The sequence below is a fragment of the Ovis aries genome, chromosome 5, assembly GCF_016772045.2.
Source record: "Ovis aries strain OAR_USU_Benz2616 breed Rambouillet chromosome 5, ARS-UI_Ramb_v3.0, whole genome shotgun sequence".
Classification (NCBI taxonomy): Eukaryota; Metazoa; Chordata; class Mammalia; order Artiodactyla; family Bovidae; genus Ovis; species Ovis aries.
The window spans coordinates 14,343,010-14,363,135 of record NC_056058.1 but is presented as its reverse complement, the minus strand read 5'-3'; the positions used below and the strand labels follow the sequence as shown (position 1 = coordinate 14,363,135).

At 54.8% G+C, this 20,126-nt stretch overlaps 1 protein-coding gene across 5 annotated transcripts in view; it reads right to left on the bottom strand.

Moving 5' to 3' along the window:
- The window catches only part of EVI5L (ecotropic viral integration site 5 like), a 32,524-nt gene extending 12,737 nt beyond the window's left edge, over positions 1-19,787 (bottom strand). For 2 of the 5 annotated variants that reach the window (XM_027969727.3, XM_027969730.3), the window contains exons 1-8: positions 19,622-19,787; positions 4,995-5,178; positions 3,514-3,703; positions 2,959-3,183; positions 2,803-2,877; positions 2,091-2,216; positions 834-977; positions 605-694 (exon numbers count right to left, since the gene is read on the bottom strand). In XM_027969727.3, coding sequence (XP_027825528.1) covers positions 605-694; positions 834-977; positions 2,091-2,216; positions 2,803-2,877; positions 2,959-3,183; positions 3,514-3,703; positions 4,995-5,131 — 987 coding nt within the window. In that variant the 5' untranslated portion in view covers positions 5,132-5,178; positions 19,622-19,787. Of the gene's footprint in view, positions 1-604; positions 695-833; positions 978-2,090; positions 2,217-2,802; positions 2,878-2,958; positions 3,184-3,513; positions 3,704-4,994; positions 5,179-6,551; positions 6,727-15,491; positions 15,656-19,621 lie in introns of all 5 variants that reach the window. The other 3 variants (XM_042250022.2, XM_042250023.2, XM_027969728.3) reach the window with 3 other exon arrangements.
- Positions 19,788-20,126: the final 339 nt, after the last annotated feature.

Here is a 20,126-nt window from a genome sequence, read left to right as displayed (position 1 = left end):
GCCCAGCTGGCCCCCTCTGGCAGCTGCGGACAATGAGTGCCCGTGTTCATGAACACAACTATGGCCTTTGTGCATTCTTCCCCAAACCACCAGCTGGAGAACGCTGGGAGGGGGCAGGGGCCTGCATGAGGGGGACACAGTGGTGAGAAGCAGGCCAGCCTCTTCTCCGCAGGCAGGGCAGCTGGCCGGGGCAGGCAAGGGGAGGGTCAGCCCCAGACCCTCACTCCCTCCTGGGCCCTCGCCTGGCCTGGTTGCTGGGGCTGAAACCACACCCAAGGCCTCCAGGTGTGGCTAGTATTGCTATTTGTCACATTAGGCTCTAGGGGATCTGGAGCTGGGGGCAGGTGAAGAGGGGTGGACTTCCGAGCTTGGCATTCCTCTCTCCCTGCTGCCAGGCTGCTGGCCCTGGCCCAAGTCTCGCAGAGCTGGCGGCTCCTCAGGCCACCCCCTCCGCCGGGCCCTTCAGGGAGATCTTGTGGGGCAGAGATGATGGGAAAGGATCAGGGCACTCAGGAAGTCCAGGGTCTCCCCATCTTTCAGGAAGGGTTCACTTGCCCAGGTGCCCCTGCTGGGGGCAAACCCACCACCCTGGACCCCTGCCCACCTGGGACATCCCCTCCATGTCCAGCTGCATCAGCTCCGTCTGGTTCACCTGCAGCAGGGCGAGGCCCACCCGGAAGATGATCTCCAGGCCCTGCAAAGGCAGAGGAGGCAGTGCATCTCTGGTTCTGCTCTCCAGGGGGCCACTGAGCCCTCCCTGAGCCCTGGGATCATTTCCAGTGGGGACCTGAGCCACTCCATCCAGAGCGCCCAGGAGAGGAAGGGGTCCTCACCTCGTACATGAAGATGTCAAAGACACGGGTGGCGACGGGCAGTGGGAAGGTGGTGAGGAAGAGTGTGAGGAACCAGGACGAGGCATACATGGACGTGTGGAAGCTCTGGGAGCGGAAGTGGGTGTTCAGGTCCGGGAGCTGCTCCTGGGGTCAGGGAGGAGGCCAGGCACCATGAGGAGGGCGCTGGGCACAGCACTCCACACCCTCAGGTTCCCTCTACCCGGAAGTACCTGCATCTTCAGGGAGCCTTCCTTGACTTGCCCTGGGCAGCCCTCCCACCACACTGTCCCTGGGTGGGGCAGAAGCACCCCAGAACTCTGAGCAGCATGAGGGGAGACACAGGCAGGGATAGCAGGCCCAGCTGCCAGGGAATCCTCACCACCACCCCCAACAATGCTTTGCGTTTTGTGCCCAGACATACTTAAGGGATGTTTTGACTGGCCTGAACTTTAGATGGCTGGAAAGTGACAGAAACTGGGGAAACTGAGGCTGCAGAAGATGTTAGGAGCCCCTGTTGGTCCTCCACAGGGAGAACGGACCCTTGGCTGTCCCCTGGCCTGCCCTGGGCCTCCTCCAGACTCAGGTGGCCAGCTACTTTGCCACGGGAGCTCTTGGCTCCTTCTCTGTGGCTCTGGGCCATCTGCTGGCTGGCATTTCTGGTCCCCTTGACTGACAGCACCTCGTGGTCCTCCAGGCCTGAGGAGGGGGGCTTTCACAACCAGACGCATCCTGCCTATTCGTGCAGAGCCGCACAGCCCCACCTGCAACCGGCTTCTGGAGCAGGCCGGAGTGTGTGAGTGTGTGTGTGTGTACACCGGTGCTGTCTGCCAGCCAGGAGCGGGCCCTGCGGGGGCTGCTATTTATAAACAGGCGGCTGCAGCTCTCTAGTAATCAGCAAAGGCAGGCAGACAACACTTTCCCCCTTCCACTACACTGGGGAGCAGATATAAAGGGATGGTGTGGGGGTGTGTCTGAGGCAGGCCAACCCCTCCATCCTGGCCTGAATGACTCTGGGAACCCTGAGTTCTGAGAAGCCCCCACTGTAAAGACTGGCCCCTGAAGCATCCTTCAGGCAGTGCTCCAGGGCCCCTTGGGGAGTAAGACCCCTTTCTGCCCTGGTGCGTCTGGGTGGGTTCTCAGGCCTGGAATTTTCAGTCGAAGAGACTCCCTGGGAGGGCCAAGGACAGCACCCGTGAGTGTGGCTGGCAGGGTGTGTGGGGGTGGAGTGGGTGGGCATGACCACCTGGGCCTGCTCACCTGTAACATGTATTCAAACTGGTAGATGCAGAGCCCCAGCTCGGCCATGCTGGGCTTGAAGAGCTCCCGTAGGCGGTACTCCTGCATCAGCCGCACGAACACACAGAAGGCCTCCTCCTCAGGCATCTGGGGGCAGGGGGTGTCTGTGAGTGGGGGTGGCATGGGAGGGGATGCCCGCTGCTCTTCTCCTGACTTTGCTTGTTTCTGCTCCGTTTACTTTGACTGAACACAGACGGTGCTGGGCTGCCTGGACCCCCACGGCAAACCTCCGGTCAATATCGTCCCCGTTTCACTGATGGGAAGCGTCTAGAGGCCGAAGTCGCGAGCCCAAGGCCGCCTGGCAAGAAACGGTGGAGCTGGGACTTGAACCCCAGAGCCCATGGTGGAGGCAGCCTCTCGTCCAGTCCCCACCATTCTCCCGTCCTGAGCCTGCTGGAGCCTCCACAGGAAACCCCCAGTCCCATAAACACCACACTGGCCGAACCAAGACCCCTGCCTGAGTTCCCCATCTGACCCTGGCAGGTGACCGAGCGGGATGGGATAGTGGCAAGGACCAGCGGCCAGCCTTCTGTGCTTGGTTGGGAGACTGTCGGAGGTCACAGGTGGGCGGGGGGAGGCTCTGACCCCAGGCCTACACTGATGGAGGGAACACTTGCTTCTGTCCACCTCCAAGAGACTGACAGAGCGGGCTGGGCTGACCCAGGCCACCTACCTGCATGAGCAGCAGGCCCACGATGAAGGCGCTGCCCTGGCAGTAGCCCACCTCCCGGTCCACCAGCGAGTAGGCCTGCACGAGAACACACGGGAGTCAGGGCGGGGTCCCACTGGGCCGGCGACCACGGAGCATCTCTCCAGGGCCAGGGCTCACCTTCATGACATTGAAGAGGACCTCCTGGCCTAGGCTGTCCTGGCCCTTGAAGAACTCGTGCTCTGGGTAGGTGCGGGCGATGTCCCTGCGGATGAGCTTCTCGCAGGGGGACGACATCTTGAGCAGCTCTGAGTACTGGTTCTTAACCGGCATGTCTGTGGCACTGCACAGGAGCTGCCAGACGATGGCCCGGAAGTGGTGTGGGATGCCCTTGCGGATCAGCTCCTGGAGAACGGTCAGAGGGGGAGCAGAAGACCGGGCTGGATCCCATCCCAGAGTGGCCTCCCCAGGGCCTCCCAGCGGGGCCTCGGAGATGGGGCCTATCCACGCCTCCCCGGAGACCCAGAGAGCTTGGCTAAGCCACCTCATGGCACAGAGTGCCACAGTGCTCTAGCCTGTCACGGAGCACACAGGTAGGAAGCAGGCGGGGGTGTCTGGGACGCCAGCCCCGCCCACTCTCCCTCCTCTCCTCCCTCCGCCTGGCACACCTCCAGCCCTGGACCTTGCCCGCCCCCAGCCACCAACCAGCCTGCCCCGGCCCCACAGTCCCCCCACCTTCAGCAGCTTCTCCTTCCGGCGTCGCCACTCCTCCCACTCATTGGCAATCCGGCCCCACAGAATCCACGTGTCCTCCTCCAGGTGGCTCAGGTTGGAGGAGGCTGAGGAGCTGGACACCAGCGAGGAGCCGCTGTTCCGCCGGGAGCCATTCATGGAGCGCATGGACTTGGAGTCGGCCTCCAGTAGCCTAGGCAGGCAGGCAGGGGGTGGGGGGTGGCTGCAGGTACTTCCAGCCCCAGCCCCTGGACCCCAGAGAGCCCGGCCCCTCCTCCCTGGGGTCCCAGATTGGGTCTTAGTTGTTCTTCCTGCATGGCACTTGCTGTGTGACCTTGGCCGGTGCCCTAACCTCTCTGAGCTCTGGTTTTGATCCTGGGTCCCTGGAGAGGCTGCCATACATGTGTCCCACTTTGTGCCCTGGGCTGAGAAGCTTGGGGATCAGTTCATTTAGTCCCGAGGGGCAGGCTTTGTTAAGATGTGTTTACAGATGAGGTACAGAGAGGGTGAGTGGCTGGCTGGGGGCCCCTGGCTCACAAGAGGCTGCATTAACCAGCTGTTTCTGATGCTCTGACATCTGGGGCCTCCCTGACTCTGGAGGGACAGCCCCTCCCAGGCCTCGCAGATCCGCAGAAATGGTTACAGACTCGCTTGTCAGTGCACCTATCATATGCAAACCAACCAATCCAGAGTCCACAAAACCAACCACCCCTGTTAGGTGCTAGCACTCAGGGCCACTGTCCTCTGCCCTAATTACCCAGGGCCGGATAAAGACTAACAGGCCCAGACCCTGTGCCCCAGCTTGCTGAAGTTACTCAGACTAGCCAGTCCTAACCCTGATCACACTGCCTCACCACTCCTGGTGGAAACCATAATAAAGGCTCTCACCCACATTTTTCTCACTCCCTCGGCCTCCTGACTGGTCCTGGCGCTTCCCCGGGTGGCCCCGCAGGGTGCATGGTGCACTGTGCCCCTCTTCTTGGAATCTGTGAGTAACAAACTGTTTTTTGTTTTTTTTTTGGCCTCACCACATGGCATGCAGGATCTTAGTTCCCCAACCAGGGATTGAACCCATGCCCCTTGCAGTGGAAGCTCAGTGTTCTAAATGCTGACCAAGGAAGTCCCCAGACTTCCTGGGGTCATCTCCTGATCTGCTGGCCTCGACTTACTGGCATAATAATAAAATCCACACTTTAAAACGGGGGCTGAGCCAGAGAAGAAGGTTGGGAAGAAGGTCAGAAGCTTTACTCTTTCCTTCAACAAAGGTTTGAAAGTGCAGGCAGGGCTCACTGGGCCCTGACCCCATGATCTCCTCACCCGAATGGGAGAATGCCTGTTGGGAGGTGATGGCAAATGCCCTTGCCTAGCCTCTGCAGGAGTGTCACTTGGCCTAGGGCTCTAGGTGCAGGGGGCACCCAGGAGCTTCCGTTTGGGGCCCAGGCTGTACCCTGGGGCCCCACCTGGTCCCCCAGGGCCCAACTCACCGGTTCTGCTCTTCAAGCTTGGCCAGCAGCTCCAACTCATCGGGGCTGAGGTTCTCGGAGTCAGAGGTGGGGGAGCAGGTGGGGGCTGACAGGGCCTCCTGGGATGAGGAGTCGGGGCTCAGAGTGGGGCTCGCCATGGTGGTCAGGCTCCTCAGCTGTGAGCAGGGTCAGGTCACAGCACTGTCTGGGGACCAGAGACACGTGTGGTCAGCACTGGGAGGGGTGCCTGCCCTATCCTGCTGGCTCTGGACCAGTGAGGCTGCTGCTCACCTGAGACATCTCCTCACCCCAGGCTTCCCACCTCAGGTCTGTTCACTTGGTCACCCTTTGTCCCCAGGCACCCCAGTCCAGTTGCTGGCTCCTTCTGCTCCGGGTGCTGGCTACCAGGCTCCCTACTTTTATGGTCCAGACGCCAGCGAGGAGTCAGGAGGGCCACGGCCAGGGCCTGTGCTATTCTGCTCTCCCTGGGCATGGACACCAACTCCCAGCGGACACCCCTGAGTCTTCAGCAGGGCCAGGGGCCAAGGCTGCTCGTTACTCAGGGCCCCTGCCAGGACCTGCAGACGTCCCTGCTCTGGTGCCTGTTCTAGTCAGCCTTGGTCCCTGTCCCCAGCTGTGGTCTGACCTGAGAGCCCTGCCTCAGCATCTGACCTGCCCTGTCTCATCAACCAGAGTGGGCTGCTGGCACAGCCAGAAAGCAATTATTCTCTACTGTTAATTGTCTGGTGCTGCCAATGGCCGGAAGAGCCAACTCCTCCCGGGCTGGGAAGCCAGGGGCACATCCAAGTGCTGGGAATCTGTGCTCTGGCAGGTGCAGAGCGAGAGGCACAGGCTCTGGTTGGTGTCCTGATCTTGGCCTGCCATGTGCCGGGTTGGTGCTGGCCCATCTCTGCTGTTCTGCCTGTGGAGGGTCTGATCCCACCCTCCTGGGAGCTTCAGGGACACTGGCATCTCCCCTCTGCCAGACCTAGGAGAGGTGGCTCAGCACTATGCCAAAAACAGAGGCTCTGGACTCAAATGGACCAGCATCTGAAGTGAGGCTCCCTTGGACCCCAGTGGAGGTTCGGACAGCTCAACCACAGAGGGGCTCTTGGCCAGTTTCTGGAGAAGGGGCATCTTGTCCCCTAGGTGGCAGCAGGACAGTGACAGGACAAAAACATACCTGCCTAGCACCCTCAGGTCACTGGGCACCTTCCCACAGCCCAAGTGCAGCCCCCTACCAACACTCGCAAGCCCACAGGTCAGTGGGAATTGGCCCTGGCCATGCACTTTAGTCTAGTCTCCTTTCCCAGGGCTGTCATGGGGTGGGAGGGGGACACCATTTTTCTTTCACCTCGTGGGGGTGCCCAGAACTCTCACCCCAGGACTCTGTGGCTCCCCAGGGAATTGGTTCTCCCTCGGGCGCCCGAGGGCCCCCTGAGTTGGGTGGGTACTGAGGGCTCTAGCTTTAGCGAGCGGCAGAAACTTGAGGTGATGGCTCCCCTCAGAACCGGAAGAACTTTTCCTCCCATTGCCCGGCCCAGGGACCACCTGCCTTGAAGACCAAGCCACACACACCTCCAAGCCAGGAGCTGATCATTCCTGAGAGAGGGACCGTGGGGGCCGCTTGGGGCTTCCCGCAGAGTCAAAGTCTGTGGCTGCGGGACAGAGATGGGCTGCGGACAACAAGTGCTGACTTGGAAGGCTCTCTGCGGGCAGGCAGGAAGGCTGTGTGGGTTTCCTGACATCAGGACTGGGGTGGGAGAGGAGAGGTGGGGAAAAGGGTCAAAGTCTGGAAGCACAGCTGGATTTGAAGAGTCATGTGGGGCTCAGGAACAAAGGCCACATGTGGCTCGGGCTGGGGCCCACTGTTTCCCTGCTGAGCCGAGGGGAACCCTAATCTCAGAAGTGCATTGCCTTTCCCCGCCCCACCACCCTACACCCTGGCCTGAAAAGAGCCCAGTGGTTCAGCTCTGGGTTTCTGATGAAAAGAAACAACTCGGGCCATATGCTCACAGAGTTTGCTCAGATACTTATCACATATTAATGTGTATTTCACATAAGAAATAAACCTGATCCCATACCCAGGGCTGAAATGTGCAGTCTGAGAGGCGGGGTCTTCCAATCCCTCAGGCACTTTCTCTTGACTCACCCCCAACTCTCTAAATACTGTGCAGCCTGGAAGCTGATGAACACACATTACTTCACACTCACACACTCACATTTACCCACACCTCACACCCCACACACTCAGATGCATTCCCACTCATAAACCATCTCACACATCAATACACGGATATACTAATACACAGTCTTGCATGCTCATGCACACATGCTCTGATACACACACACACAATCACACACCTACACACTCAGATACACATTCATACGCTATCTTACACCCACACACCCCTTTGCCCACATGTGCACACATATACACTCACACACACCCTTCCTGCACTGACCAAGGCTCCCCGTGCCTGAATCCAGCAGACAGGAATGGACACGGACTCTCTGCCCTCCGAGCTCTGTGAGCAGGCCTGTCTCCCACCCCCCTCTATTCTGAGCGCCTGGACTCTTACTGACTCAGCCTCTCCTCCCCTGGCACTTACTGGGTGTTGTCTGAGGGCTTGCACTGTCCTAGAGAGGGGATGTGGAGTGGAACCAGGTGAATGGGCCCCCATCTCCTCGGGGCATACAGCTGTCCCACCCTTTGCTGGCTGGGCACAGAAACAAGGCAGGTCCCCTCGAGTGCTGAGGAGCCACTAGCCTCTGAGATCCACACACAGACCCTCCGGGTCTGGGGTCCCAGCCTCTCAACAGCTTCAACTTCAATGCCCTTTGTTTCTGCTCCACTGTGGCCACCCAAAGCAGGATCCTGGCCTAAAGAGTGGGCGGTGGGCCACCTAACACAGCCTCTGTTGGCACCACTACCCTCCATGCCCCCAAACGCTGGCTGCATGGCTCAGGAGGCCAAGCCAAGCCAGAGGAGAGGGAGGAGACTGCTGGTGAGCTAGGGCCGGGGACAGGGTGGGGCTGGTACAGAGAGGTCCAGACGCCAGGGTCCCTCTACCTCTCTTTTCTCCTCCTTTGCAGGAGCGTTTGGACACTGACAACCATGCTTCTTCCCCCTGGTAAATTTTTTTTCCTGTTAATATAATTTTTTTCCCATGCCATATGACTTGTGGGATCTTAGTTCCCTGACCAGGGATGGAACTAGGAGCTTGGAGTCTTAACCACTGGGCCATCAGGCAAATCCCCTACACTACCTCCTTCTCAAAGTCCACTCCCATATAGTTTTGAGACACTGGGCTCCTTGGCCTCCTGGGACTCCTCCTCTGCCTCAGCCCAGCAAGAGGCCCCTTCTTCCACAGGCCTCGCCTTGGCCCTTATCCCTTCAGGCCCTTGGTGGTGTTGCTTTCAGGACTTAAATGAACAGAAAGGCTTGTCTGTGATTGTGACACCCATGCCCCCAGCTTTTCCCTTCTTTTTCCTCACCTCACTGAGGTGAGGACTAAAGATTGCTGGGCAAAGAGAGGCACAGCCCCTGCCCACCCAGAGCATGTGGAACAGGGAGGAGAAGAGACTCAGAAATGATCACCCAAACTTACTATGACTGATTGAGAGAAATCCATGGAATAAAAGATGAGGCGCAGTGGAAATTGAAAGACTCTTTCTCCTTGGAAGGAAAGCTATGACAAACCTAGACAGCATATTGAAAAGCAAAGATATCATATTGCCCACAAAGGTGCACATAGTCAAAGCTATGGTTTTTCCAGTAGTCATGGATGGATGTCAGAGTTGGACCATTACGAAGGCTGAGCAGTGAACTGATGCTTTCAAATTGTGGTGCTGGAAGACTCTTGAGAGTCCCTTGGACTGTAAGGAGATCAAACCAGTCAATCCTAAAGGAAATCAACCCTGAATATTTATTGGAAGGACTGATGCTGAAGCTGAAGCTCCAATACTTTGGCCACCTGATGCAAAGAGTCGACTCACTGGAAAAGACCCTGATGCTGGGAAAGATTGAAGGCAGGAGGAGGAGAGGGTGACAGAGGATGAGATGGTTGGATGGCATCACCGACTCAATGGACATGAGTTTGAGCAAACTCTGGGAGACAGTGAAAGACCGGGGAGCCTAGTGTGCTGCACTCCTTGGGGTAGCAAAGATTAGGACACGATTTAGCGACTGAACAACAAAAGTGGAAAACAGTCTGGCAGTTCTTCAGAAAGGTAGATAGTTACCAATATGGGACTTGCCTCGTGGTCCAGTGGCTAAGCAGGGGACTGGGGTTTGGTCCCTATTTGGGGAACTAGATCCCACATGCTGCAACTAAAGATCCTTTATGATGCAACTGAAAAGATCCTGTGTGCTGCAACTAAGGACCACCCAGTGCAGTCAAATAAATAAATAGGCTCTCTCTTAAAAAAAAAAAAGTGTTACCAGTATGACCCACCAACTCCACTTCTAGGAATTCTACCCAAGAGAACGGAAAACATACATCCACGTGAAAACCTGTATACGGTTGTTCATAGCAGCTCGATTCACAATAGCCAGAAAGTGGAAACAACCCAAATGATGAATGGATAAGTGAAATGTGGTCTGTCCATATGACGGAATAGTATTCAGCCATAAAAAGGAACAGACTTTTTGTGGTGAACTCTTTCCTGGTAAATCCTCCCACCCCACCACCCCCAGTATGCGGGCTCACTTTTCTCCCCTCTCTCCGAAAATATCTAACCCTACAGCCCAGCCCAACACACACTTTTTGGTGTTTTTCCGGCAGCGCTGGGTCTTTGTTGGGGCACGTGAGTTTCTCTAGTTGAGGCTTGCAGGCTCGGTAGTTGCAGCACACGGGCTTACCTGCTCCACAGCATGTGGGATCTTAGTTCCCCCACCAGGGATCGAACCCACATCCCCTGCACTGGGAGGCAGATTCTTAACCACTGGAGTACCAGGGAAGTCCCCCAAGACACATTCTACAGCAATTCTTTGTATATCCACCCGCCTGCCCTACTGGGTCATGAACGTACTGGGGGCAAAGGCCTGTCTTCTTAATGTTTTAATCCAAGCCTATAAGGCAGCATCTGGCCGTTAGCAGGTTCTCAATCAATGTCTTTGCTGGATGAATGAAGAGAAAAGTCCCTGCGCCACTTGGCCAGGTGATCAAGGTCAATAGGATTAGTGAGTGATAAGTCACATGGAGAGCATGTGCCCTTAATATGCTGACATGAGAAGGGCCCTTCATCTCTGTCTTCCTCCCCAAGACTATGAGAAAATCATGTGACCGATCCAGATTAAGAGATGCTTTAGAGCATTCCTGACTAGTCCTCCTCAAGTGTCAAAGTCATCAAAGACAAGGAAAGCCTAAGAAAGCTGTCCCAGATAAGAGAAGTTTCAGGAGATGTGATGACAAAATGTCCTGTGGGATCCAGGATGTGGTCCTAAGACAGAAAAAGGGAAAAGCTAAGGAAATCTGAATAAAATATGGACTTTAGTCAATCATGTGTGTGCCCAGGCGCTCAGTCGTGTCTGACTCTTTGCGACTCCATGGACTGCAGCCCGCCAGGCTCCTCTGCCCATTTTTCAGGCAAGAACACTAGAGTGGGTTGCCAGCTTCCTACTCCAGGGAAACTTCTGGGCCCAGGGAAAGAACCTGCATTTCTTGAATCTCCTGCACTTGCAGGTGAATTCTTTACCATGTTACCATCTAGTTAATTACAATGTATCAATATTGGTCCAACAACAGGAGAAGACTCTACACATGGACATCACCAGATGGCCAATACCGAAATCAGATTGATTATATTCTTTGCAGCCAAAGATGGAAAAGCTCTATACAAGTCAGCAAAAACAAGACCGGAAGCTGACTGTGGCACAGATCATGAACTCCTTACTGCCAAATTCAGACTTAAATTAAAGAAAGTAGGGAAAACCACGAGACCATCCAGGTATGACCTAAAGCAAATCCCTTATAATTATACAGTGGAAGTAAGAAACAGATTTAAGGGACTAGATCTGATACAGTGCCTGATGAACTATGGACAGAGGTTCATGACATTGTACAGGAGACAGGGATCAAGACCATCCCCAAGAAAAAGAAATGCAAAAAAGAAAAATGGCTGCCTGAGGAGGCCTTACAAATAGCTGTGAAAAGAGGAGAAGCCAAAAGCAAAGGAGAAAAGGAAAGATATAAGCATCTGAATGCAGAGTTCCAAAGAATAGCGGGGAGAGATAAGAAACCTTCATCAGTGATCAATGCAAAGAGATAGAGGAAAACAATAGAATGGGAAAGACTAGAGATCTCTTCAAGAAAATTAGAGATACCAAGGGAACATTTCACGCAAAGATGGGGACAATAAAGGACAGAAATGGTACAGACCTAACAGAAGCAGAAGATATTAAGAAGAGGAGGCAAGAATACACAGTAAAACTGTACAAAAAAAGATCTTCACGACCCAGATAATCATGATGGTGTGATCACTCACTCAGAGCCAGACATCCTGGAATGTGAGGTCAAGTGGGCCTTTCGAAGCATCACTACGAACAAAGCTAGTGGAGGTGATGGAATTCCAGTTAAGCTATTTTAAATACTGAAAGGTGACACTGTGAAAGTGCTGCATTCAATATGCCAGCAAATTTGGAAAACTCAGCAGTGGCCACAGGACTGGAAAAGGTCAGTTTTCATTCCAATCCCAAAGAAAGGCAATGCCAAAGAATGGCCAAACTACCGCACAATTGGGCTTCCCTGGTGACTCAGAGGTTAAAGCGTCTGCGTCCAGTGTGGGAGACCTGGGTTCGATCCCTGGGTCGGGAAGATCCCCTGGAGAAGCAAATGGCAACCTCCTCCAGTATTCTTGCCTGGAGAATCCCATGGATGGAGGAGCCTGGTAGGCTACAGTCCACGGGGTCGCAAAGAGTCGGACACGACTGAGCGACTTCACCTTTCACCTTTCACATCACAATTGCACTCATCTCACATGCTAGTAAAGTGATGCTCAAAATTCTCCAAGCCAGGCTTCAGCAATACGTGAACCGTGCACTTCCAGACGTTCAAGTTCATTTTAGAAAAGGCAGAGCAACCAGAGATCAAATTGCCAACATCCGCTGGATCATCAAAAAAGCAAGAGTTCCAGAAAAACATCTATTTCTGCTTTATTGACTGTGCCAAAGCCTTTGATTGTGTGGATCACAATAAACTGTGGAAAATTCTGAAAGAGATGAGAAGACCAGACCACCTGACCTGCTTCTTGAGAAATCTGTATGTAGGTCAGGAAGCAACAGTTAGAACTGGACATGGAACAACAGACTGGTTCCAAATATGAAAAGGAGTACATCAAGCCTGTATATTGTCACCTTGCTTATTTAACTTATATGCAGAGTACATCATGAGAAATGCTGGGCTGGATGAAGCACAAGCTGGAAACAAGATTGCCAGGAGAAATAGCAATAACCTCATATATGCAGATGATACCACCCTTATGGCAGAAAGTGAAGAACTAAAGAGCCTCTTGATAAAAGTGAAAGAGTGAAAAAGTTGGCTTAAAGCTCAACATTCAGAAAACTAAGATCATGGCATCTGGTCCCATCACTTCATGGCAAATAGATGAGGAAACAGTGGCTGACTTTATTTTGGGGGGCTCCAAAATCACTGCAGATGGTGACTGCAGCCATGAAATTAAAAGATGCTTACTCCTTGGAAGGAAAGTTATGACCAACCTAGATAGCATATTAAAAAGCAGAGACATTACTTTGCCAACAAAGGTCTGTCTAGTCAAAGCTATGGTTTTTCCAGCAGTCATATATGGATGTGAGAGTTCGACTATAAAGAAAGCTGAGTGCCGAAGAATTGATGCTTTTGATCTGTGGTGTTGGAGAAGACTTTTGAGAGTCCCTTGGACTGCAAGGAGGTCCAACCAGTCCATTCTAAAGGAGATCAGTCCTGAGTGTTCATTGGAAGGACTGATGTTGAAGCTGAAACTCCAATACTTTGGCCACCTGATGCAAAGAGCTGACTCATTTGAAAAGACCCTGATGCTGGGAAAGATTGAGGGCAGGAGGAGAGGGGGACGACAGAGGATGAGATGGTTGGATGGTATCACAGACTCGATGGAGATGAGTTTGAGTGGACTCTGGGAGTTGGTGATGGACAGGGAGGCCTGGAGTGCTGTGGTCCATGGGGTTGCGAAGAGTTGGACATGACTGAGCGACTGAACTGAACTGAACACTGGTCCATATATTCATTAGAACAAACATACCAGGTAAGGTTACTCAGGGGGAAGAAGCTGGGTGCGGGTGTGGGGTCTGTGTGAGCGCTTTGTGCTCTCTTAATTTCTCTGTAAACCTAAAACTGTTTTGAAAACTAAGTCTACTTTATTTTAAAATTTTATTATTTTTTGATTGCACCATGAGGCATGTGGGATCTTAGTTTCCAGACTAGGGATACAACTAGTGCCTCCTATAGTGGAATTGTAGAGTCTTAACCACTGGACCAACCAGGGAAGTCCCTAAAGCCTATTTGAAAATTTTTTAAAAAAAGAGAAAGAAGATTCTGTACCAGGTTAGACAGGAAAGTACAGGACAGTGGTAACAAGGGAGAGGTCCCCTTGTGGGTAGTGTCACTCACAGGGTCTCCAGATGAGGCGGTAGGGGAAGGATTTACACTTGGAATTTCTTTTTTAAAATACTGAGTGACTCAAGTATTTTTTTTTTTTTAATCACTTCATTTTGTTCTTTCATGCCACACCACATGGCTTGAGGGATCTTAGTTCCCTGACCAGGGATCGAACCTGAGCCCTCAGCACTGGAAGCATGGAGTCGTAACCACTGGACCACCAGAGAATTCCCTGCACTTGGATTTCTGACTCTAGAGTCTTAATCCCAAGCTAATCCGCTGAGCTGCCACTCTCTCTGCATACGTTAGAAATAACTCACGTGAAACATGGAGTGCAGTGGGCACTCTGTAAATGAGTTACTCTTTTTCACCAGGGAGAGTGAGGGTGTGTGCTCCATCATTCTGAGGCAGGAAGAAAGACCCCATGGTTCCTTTAATTTTGTTTCCCTACCTGCTCTGCCTCTGCCCCCCGTCCCCAACCCCAGCCTTTTTGGCACCAGAGACTGATTTCATGGAAGACAGTGTTTCCATGGACCAGGGGTTCAGGGGGATGGTTTCAAGATGATTTAAGCACAGTACACTTACATGCACTTTATTTCTAATCTAATGCTGCCACTGATCTGACAGGAAGTACTGGTCCCTGGCCTGGAAGTCCCCTGCTCTACCTCTAACGATTACAGGGACATAGAATCATTTCTGAACCTGAAGTCTTCAAAGATACCTGACCCCATCTACCCAACTGGCGGACTGTCAGGTGGGGCACACAGACCACACTGACTCTGATGTCTTGGGCTCTTTCCCTTGGCAATGGGGTGGGCATTTGATGGGCGAGCTGCCTCCTGGGTAACAAAGACAGCTGCTGGAATCCAAGTGGTCACTGCTGGCCCTCCTCTCATCCCCAGTTCTAGCCTCTCTTCTGTACCACACAGAATGTTTCCATGTCCATGTACCTCCCACCCCGGTCATGTGTGTAGATAACTGATCCCAGGTCTCCTGGTCTCCAAGGAGGACTTCGGGGCCAGAAGCCTGGGTTCAAATCCCTCTTCTCCCAGTTTCTTGCTTTCTGATCTGGGTATGATGCACTTTATGCCAATTTCCTCATGTGAAAACATGGCTGACGATAGTACCGACTTCACAGGTTTTGTTGGGAGGAATGTACAGGCTAAAACCTGTCAAGTGCCTAGGAGGGGAACTGGCCTGTAATATTCTCCTGGATGAAAAGCTCCATGAGGGCAGGGGCTGACTTGCCCACTACTGGATCCCCAGCATCCAGTGTACCATCAGGCATCTGACATTTGTGGACTGAAGAAACAAACTTCCCCTCCTCAGCAGGCCCATCCCTTCCGTGGTGGCTCTGTTTAAGTGTTAAATGCAGTAAAACTATAATCACCTTTATTAGTAGTAACAGTAGCAGCAGTAAACAACCTCAGGCTAAAATCTGACGGGCAGATTTTATTATGACCATTGGAATCTCTTCTGACCTAAAAAAACCCCAAAACTTTACTATCCTTCATGTCAGCAGCTAATACTTCCTGCCACTGTCACAAGTTCCTTCCTGGCAAATCCTTCATTTCTCCATATTTCAGTGTCCCTGAAGATGACAAAGAAAATAATTTAAAGCCCCCAGAAGCCCTCCAGGGACAGGTAAGAGAAATGGCATCCTGTACAGCTCTTGGCTCTTCAAGTCAAGATGGTAGCTTTCCTGCTGTGAAGGCTGGCTAGGCTGGGGGCTGAGGTGGGGTGCATCTACCCTGTCCTTGGGGGCTCTCCAAGTAGATGGACACAACCTCTTTCTGCAGAAGAGATCCAGGCCCTCTTGCAGAAGTGGGTGAGTAGGGAGGATGCTCAGCTCCTGAAACCAACCAAGTGTTTACTGAACATCTTCTGCATGCCCTGTTCTCACCTTGGACTCAGCCATGAACAGACATGCGCCTTGCCCTTGTGGGACTTGTGGACTGGAAAACAGCCGCCAATGAAACAATCTCATGGAGACATCCCTGGAGGTCCGGTGGTTAAGACTCTATGTTTCCAATGCAGAGGGCACGGGTTTGATCCCTGGTTGGGGAACTAAGTTCCCACATGCCGCATGGCACAGCCGAAAGATTAAAGAAAAAGAAAAGAAACGATCTCACCAACACATCATGATGAGAAATGAAATAGAAGTGCAGGTGAACTGTGCCAGTGAGGCCCTTGAGATCTCCCTGGAGGGCCCAATCTCTTCCTTGGCCCTGGCGGTCAGCTCTCCTAACTCACCTCCCCCTTGCCCTGTGTTCGGCTTCTAGAGCATGCGTGCTGCAGACATCTCTGGGCAGGGTAGGGTTGACTGCTGTTCCAAGTTCAGTTCCAAATACTGACTCCTTTGACCAGGGAGGGTCCCCCAGTATGTGCCCCGTGGACTGCATGCAGGACATGAAGGTGTATAGGATGAAACCCACCCAGGAGATGCACCTCCCTATACTCGCCACGCTCGCTCCTGCTGCCCACGCCTTGGTCCAAGCGTTCGGGCTGCCTGAATGCCCTTCCCAGCCACGCCTGCCTGGAGAGCCAGAGAGCTCCTCTCCCAACTCATACGTCATCCCTGCTCCCCCTTCCCTGATGCCTCTGGGATGCGCCGGGCCCTTCCCTCTGCTCCCAGCACATGCCATCCATTAATCTGTCTCCTGTTCCCACACGGGATGTGGTGGTCAGGGCAGGGGCTGGAATGCCACTTCTTCCGGGTGGTTTGGGGGGATTAAGTGAGATGATATGTAAATGGGGCTGGCACCAGGCATGGCACATGGCACGGCCTGATTGGCATGACCTACTGGTTTCAGCTCTGGCCTCCTGAAATGGAGAGGGGCTTTAGACACAGGGCATGGGCCATATCTGACATTCCTTCATACCCTAACCCCAGACTCAATTCCCAGTTCATTGCTGGGGGCCTCACCTGGAACAACCAACCAGCACCTGTATTCTGCATGGGGAAACTGAGATCAGGATCCTCTGTGCCCCCTGTACCGTACATCAACAGCACAGACACAAAGACCTGCCCCGGACCCCCAGACCAGGGTAAAAGGGCACCGATGTCGCTCACCAGCCCTCCTTGGGAGCCTTCTCGTCTTTTCCTGAGGAGCTCACAGTCTGTCCTGGGAGCCTCCTGACCTCAGTGCATTAGCACAAAGTCTCCCCTTCCCCAGGGAGGCTGTGGAGTTTGCTTCCTGTGTACCTTGTGACCTTCAGCAGTCTCCCCTTCTCTCCTCCCTTCAGCACGTGGACAGAACAAACCTCGCTCTGCCCCATATCAGAGGGCTCCATGGGGTGTGGGCATCGCCAGCCAGTGGACCCCCGACTGCCCTCTGTCCCTCTGGGAGGTCCCTGTGTGACCACAAATCTCATAACAGACTCTCAGCCCTGAGCATAGCCCAGCCATGGAAGAACAGCTGCTACTCACCAAGGCATCAGCAAATTACAACCAGGGGACTGAGAAGGCCAGTGACTCTACTAGTGACCACAGACCCCATGGACCCCTCTTTCACATGGTGCCCAGGGAGACACTCAGGGACACATCCTAATCTCGCTGGCTCCCCTGAAGTCCCAGGTCTTGGTCGTGGGATTTCTCTCCCCATTTTCCAGATGGGTAAGTCAAGGCCTCAAGCCAAGATGCACTTTTCCCCAGAGCCACCCAGAAACCACTGGTGAATGTCCATAGAGAAGCTGAGCTTATTTCTCTGGGGTTTTCCAGGTAGGCTCAGGTCAGATGAAGGAGAGAGCAGGCAGCACTGGACTGATCCAGACTCCCCTTGGGGGGGACCTGGGGCTCCTCCCCAACCTTGTGGTCCTGGACACGCTGTCTCCCCAGTTCTCTGATCTGGCCCCCTCCGTGACTTGCCCCTTCCCTGTGCCAGGGCCGGACCACCTGCGGGCAACTGCTGAAGCCCAGGGGAACCCACAGGTTGGACACGAGGGGGTGGGCTGTGGGTCAGCCAGCCAGGGCCGTCTGGGCAGAAAGAGCCAGAACACCTAGAAAGACATGTGGACACAGGTCGCCCAGCTCCATCCCAGTCAGGCCAAGGTGGGGAAAAAAAAAATAAAAACCAAAACCAAGCCAATTCCTCACTCGTGTTCCACCCGAGCCTCTTCAGCACATTTTTCCCTTCTGAAAATATTCCTTAACAAAGAGCTGCCTGCTTCTGGCAGGCCCAAACCCAGCCCCACCGGGTCCCAAATGCCAGGGTGGGTGGAAGCTGTTTCATTTTCTCATGACACACTGGCCATGGGGGAAGGAGCTCCCGGGCCAGTCATGGGCGGCATCTGGGGAGCTGCTGCCATCTGAGGCCAGCAGGCGTGATGGGGTCAGGATGCTGGTCCTACCAGTCTGGTCAGACTTCAGGACTGGGGCCAGGGGCAGCCGGCACCCCCAGCCTATGCCACGGGTGGCATCAATCAGGGGGAAGGCACTGGGTCTTTGGGGGAGACTGGTGTAGGGGAGAGAAAGAGGGAGCATCCTTCCCTTTGAAGGGAGAGAGATGGATGAATGGGGAGAGATGGATGAATGGGAAGAGGTCTGGGACAGGTGTCCACAGGGATGCTGGGAGATTCTGGGTCACTCTGCCACCTGCAAGGCTACGGTGAGGGTACCGGTTCAGGCAGGCTGGTGTGGACGGAAAGGCTGGCCATCTGGGGCAGGGCAGGCAGTTGACATCGGAGTCTCTGCCTGAGCTGGGAGCTGGTGGCGGCTTCCAGGAGGACTTGGGCAGGTGAATTCCAAGGAGGAGTGCTAAAGTGCTGAGGAGTTGTGTGTGTGTGTGTGCATGCGCATGTGTGTATGGGAGGCAAGTGTGTGTGTGCGTGTGCATGCACATGTGTGCGCGCGTGGGAGACAAGTGTGTGTGTGTGCACACATGCATGCACGTGTGTGTGTATGGGAGGCAAGTGTGTGGTGTGTGTGTGTGTGTGTGTGTGTGTGTGTATGGGAGGCAAGTTGGGGGTTCCCAACTGCCTGGGTCTGTGTTGGAGGTCTTAAGTGTTTCTGTGTGTGCTGGGGATCCAAGAGTCAGACTCTGTGTGTGTGTGTTTGTGTGAAGGGCTCCTGAATGTCTGTGTATGAGGGGTCCAGGCCGTCTATCACACCCACCCTGGGCCCCTCATACTCATATCAGTATGAGCTGTTGAGGATTCATAGCTTTTGCTCTGTTAGCTCTCAGGTGTGTGTGTGTCTGTGCAAGTGAGTGGAGCCCTCAGAGGGGTGGGTGTCCCTGGTTGGGGGGTTCAGACTATCTGTTGGGCTGTTCCAAGCACAAAGTGAGGGTGGATTTTCAGGAGCAGGGATTGAGGGGAATCAGGTTCAGGGGTGTGTGTGTGGAGGATCCCAGGAGTGGTTTTCAGGGGTGCCCTTGGGCATGGGGCTTCTGGGAGTGGGAGATGGGCCAGCAGGCTGAGGTGAGGCTTGTGGGCAGGAATCCAGATTTACAGAGGCTGAGGAGGGGTCAGACTGGAGGGGTATGGCTCTAAGGCTGGTATCTTTGGGGGTGGGGGCAGGTCTGGGCCCAGGGATGGGATATGAAGTGAGAAGAGGGACGGCGTGACCAGGGGTCTACAGATGAAAGGAGTCTTGGGGGATCCGGAGAGAGGGAGGGCGGGGGTCCTGGGCTTGCGGCGGGGTAGGGGGCATTTGCAGGGGGCGGGTCTGTGGGGTGGTGACTGGGGGAGCCCTGAAGGGCCTGGAAAGGGGTCCTGAGGATCAGTAAAGAGGGTAAGCGGGGGTCACGGGCCTGAGGGGGGCTCCCGGGAAGGGCGCTGTGTGGGGGAGGAGGGCACCTGGAAGGGTCCTGGGAGGGGCCCAGAGGGGTCGGGAAGCTCCAGGAACGAGGATGTGCAGGGGCCAGGGCCCGAGGCTGACGGCCAGTGTCCGTGCTGGGAGTGCCGAGGGCTCCCGGGGCGGGTTCCGGGGCAAGGGGCCCGGAGTCCCGGTCTTGCCCGGCCCCCGTGGGCCGCAACGCGGAGCCGCGGGCCTGAGAAGGCGCCCGGGAGGCCCGGCCCGTGCCGCCTACCTACCTGTGAAGAGCGCGCCATCGCCATGTCAAGTCTCGCCGTCCCGGGCCGCGCCGCCGGATCCCCGCCGTGTCGCTCGCCCCGCAGCCCCGGCCCGGCCCGGCCCCCTCAGCCGCCCCCCGGGACCGCGGTCGCCGCCGGCTCCGCCGCTGCCATTTCACCCGCTGACAGGAGCCGCTGCCCCGCCCCCGAGGCCCAGTCAGCCAATTCACCGCCCCCAGCCGCTCTGGCTCCGCCCACTGTCAAGGAGTGATGGCGTGTTTGGCCAATCCTTGGTCATATCGTAAGGCGGGCCCTGGCTACGGCCAGAAGGTTGCCGCCTTTAAGGAGAGAAGCGAATTGAAGTTAGGGAAGCAGTGAAGGACGGATAGTTTTGCCTATCGAAATGTGGCGCCCTGTTGATCAACATTTGGCATGACCAATAGCGAGGAGAGAGGGGTGTGTCTCTGAGGAAAGACTGCGTCCCTGAGGAACCGCAGACAGAGGCAGGCGAGCGTTTGGCGCTAAG